At 50.6% G+C, this 2,735-nt stretch overlaps 1 protein-coding gene across 1 annotated transcript; it reads left to right on the forward strand.

Moving 5' to 3' along the window:
* Positions 1-1,167: 1,167 nt before the first annotated feature.
* On the forward strand, positions 1,168-2,120 carry LOC310890452 (olfactory receptor 14C36-like; the record flags this gene model as incomplete). Its single annotated transcript, XM_083852808.1, has 1 exon — positions 1,168-2,120. The coding sequence occupies exon 1, from the start codon at positions 1,185-1,187 to the stop codon at positions 2,118-2,120; it is 936 nt and encodes a 311-aa protein (XP_083708934.1). The 5' UTR covers positions 1,168-1,184.
* Between the last annotated feature and the right edge of the window lie 615 nt (positions 2,121-2,735).

The raw sequence follows: 2,735 nt of genomic DNA on the forward strand, positions 1-2,735 counted from the left end.
CTGCCTGCTGCCTGGGGCAGGCTGCTCACAGCCGCACAGCATCCCAGGGCATCGCACAGAGGACTTTTCAAGTAGAAATTCAAGACAGAGACTATCTTTATTAGACACCCTTTAGGTGTCTCTGTCTCCATTTTCCAGCTTCAGTGATGTGGCGGATTGCATACTAATGGTGTGGTTATATTTTTCTAGGAGACTGACACTCCTAGAGCATTATACTAAGATACATAGGTTGGTGCGGAGCCTCTGAAAGTCCCTCCGCTCATCTCTGATTACAGACTGATCCTGTTTTGTTGTCTCCTCTAGGTGCTTTGAAGCTGTTCATCAGGACATGCAAACAGAGCAATGTCTCCAGACCTTTCCCTGTACCCAGGAGAAGTCTGCAGGGCAGAGCTGAGCACACAGCAGGTCAGATTGGGTCTGTGAGCATGGACAGGGAAGAGACGTGTGGACAGAGACAGTTCCCAGCAGGGGCATCTGCAAACAGAGACACACGTGCAGAATGAGAGGAAAATGGATTCAGAAATGCCGTGGGAGGTGGATTCAGGAAGCTCTCTGCCCTCCCCTGCAGTGCAGGTGCCTTCCCCAGAACAAAGCCCCAGTCTCCTCTCCCACCCAGCACAGCCCTTGTCTCTGCTGCCTCGTGGCCCAGGCCAGAAGTAAACCCCTCAGCATCTGCACCTCCTGGAGAGGAGAGGTGAATTGTACTGCAGTGTGGAGCACAGCAAAGAAGCTGACATCACCAGCCTTGCAGTGGTGCTAACTGTGAGGTGGCAAGCAAAGTTGGGTAGGGAGAAGGCTTCACGCCATACATGTCTGCCTTTCTCTCCTTGCTTCATTTCTTAGGAACATCGCAGGATTCTTCTAAGTTTTTCTGCCTGTCCCAGGGGCTCTTACTGTCTGCTCTCTTACTGATGCTCGTATGGGTCAGCGCTATCCTGGCACTAATTCACAGGGATGTTCAATGGAGGTATCTTCACTGGAACTAAGTGCCAAATACCTATTTAAATTTGTCAAGTATCATCTCACTCAGTTGTTAGGGTTGGGGAAAGAGCTGTCTTCTTCCTCAAGCAACTGAGGGAGTTGGGATTCTATAGGTAATGGCAGAGGGTCTTCTCAGAGACATCTCTCCTAACCTGTCATTACGTTTTCATCCTTCAGAAGGTCCTCATGCCCAGAGGGAACAAATGCCCAACATCAGCTCCGTGAGCGAGTTCCTCTTGCTGGCATTCGCAGACACCCGCGAGCTGCAGCTCCTGCACTTTGGGCTCTTCCTGGGCATCTACCTGGCTGCTCTCCTGGGCAACGGCCTCATCCTCACCGCCATAGCCTGCGACCACCGTCTCCACACCCCCATGTACTTCTTCCTCCTCAACCTCGCCCTCCTCGACCTGGGATGCATCTCAACCACTCTGCCCAAAGCCATGGCCAATTTCTTCTGGGACAACAGGGCCATTTCTTTTGCAGGATGTGCTGCACAGGTCTTTCTGCTACTCTATTTCATTTCAGCAGAGTTTTCTCTTCTTACCATCATGGCCTACGACCGCTACGTTGCCATCTGCAAGCCCCTGCACTACAGGAGCCTCCTGGACAGCAGAGCTTGTGCCAAGTTGGCAGCAGCTGCCTGGGGCAGTGGCTTTCTTTATTCTGTGCTGCACACTGCCACAACATTTTCATTACCACTTTGCCATGGCAATGCCCTGGACCAGTTCTTCTGTGAAATCCCCCAGATCCTCAAGCTCTCCTGCTCAGATGCCTACCTCAGGGAAGTTGGAGTGGTTGTGGCTGGTGTTTGTTTAGCCTTCGGTTATTTTGTTTTCATCGTGCTGTCCTATGTGCAGATCTTCAGGGCTGTGCTGAGGATGCCCTCACAGCAGGGACGGCATAAAATCTTTTCCACATGCCTCCCTCACCTGGCTGTGGTCTCACTGTTTATCTGCACTGCAATCTTTGCCTACCTGAAGCCCCCCTCCATCTCTTCCCCATCCCTGGACCTGGTGGTGGCAGTTCTGTACTCGGTGGTGCCTCCAGCAGTGAACCCCCTCATCTACAGCATGAGGAACCAGGAGCTCAAAGATATCCTGAAGAAGATGATTCAATCAGTAGTCTTTTGGCTGAAATAAGATTCCACATCTTCAAAATATTTTCCAATTTATTGTGCAATCTGTTACAGCTAAAGTTCCAGAATGTCTGCATTCACTCCACTTCTTGGTGGCATAGAATCAGTCTGGCTTACACAGACACCTTTGTACATGTATGTATTGTACTTATGTATCAGTATGGTACAGCATGGCATATCCCATGTCCAAGCTGTGTAATAAATGTGGATTTCCTCAGTGCTGCTGTTTTGGGCTTGGGCTTTTCTCCAAATGTACGTGAAGAGCAGGCTGAAGAAATAGTCCTTGTGAGGCTCTGCTGCTCCGCTTGGGCTCTGCATGGGCAAAAGGGAGTATGGCATGGGGCAATGCAAAAAGGAATGTCCTGGTCTGAGTCTTTATGTGATGGTGCACAGTGCTCCTGGAGACGGTGAAAGATCCACAGGGGTCTGCCTAGGACTATGTCCCCATGGTGTAGTGGGTTTACGTGGCAAGGTTTTGGTAGCAGGGGGCCATAGGGATAGCTTTTGTGAGAAGGTTCTAGAAGCTGCCCCATGTTTGGTAAGGGCCCCACTGCTGACCAGAACTGAGCCAATAAGTGGTGTTGTTTGCGCTTCTGTGAGAGCATATTTAAGACAGGGA

Source organism: Anser anser (genome assembly GCF_964211835.1).
Source record: "Anser anser genome assembly, contig: HAP1_SCAFFOLD_51, whole genome shotgun sequence".
NCBI classification, from domain to species: domain Eukaryota; kingdom Metazoa; phylum Chordata; class Aves; order Anseriformes; family Anatidae; genus Anser; species Anser anser.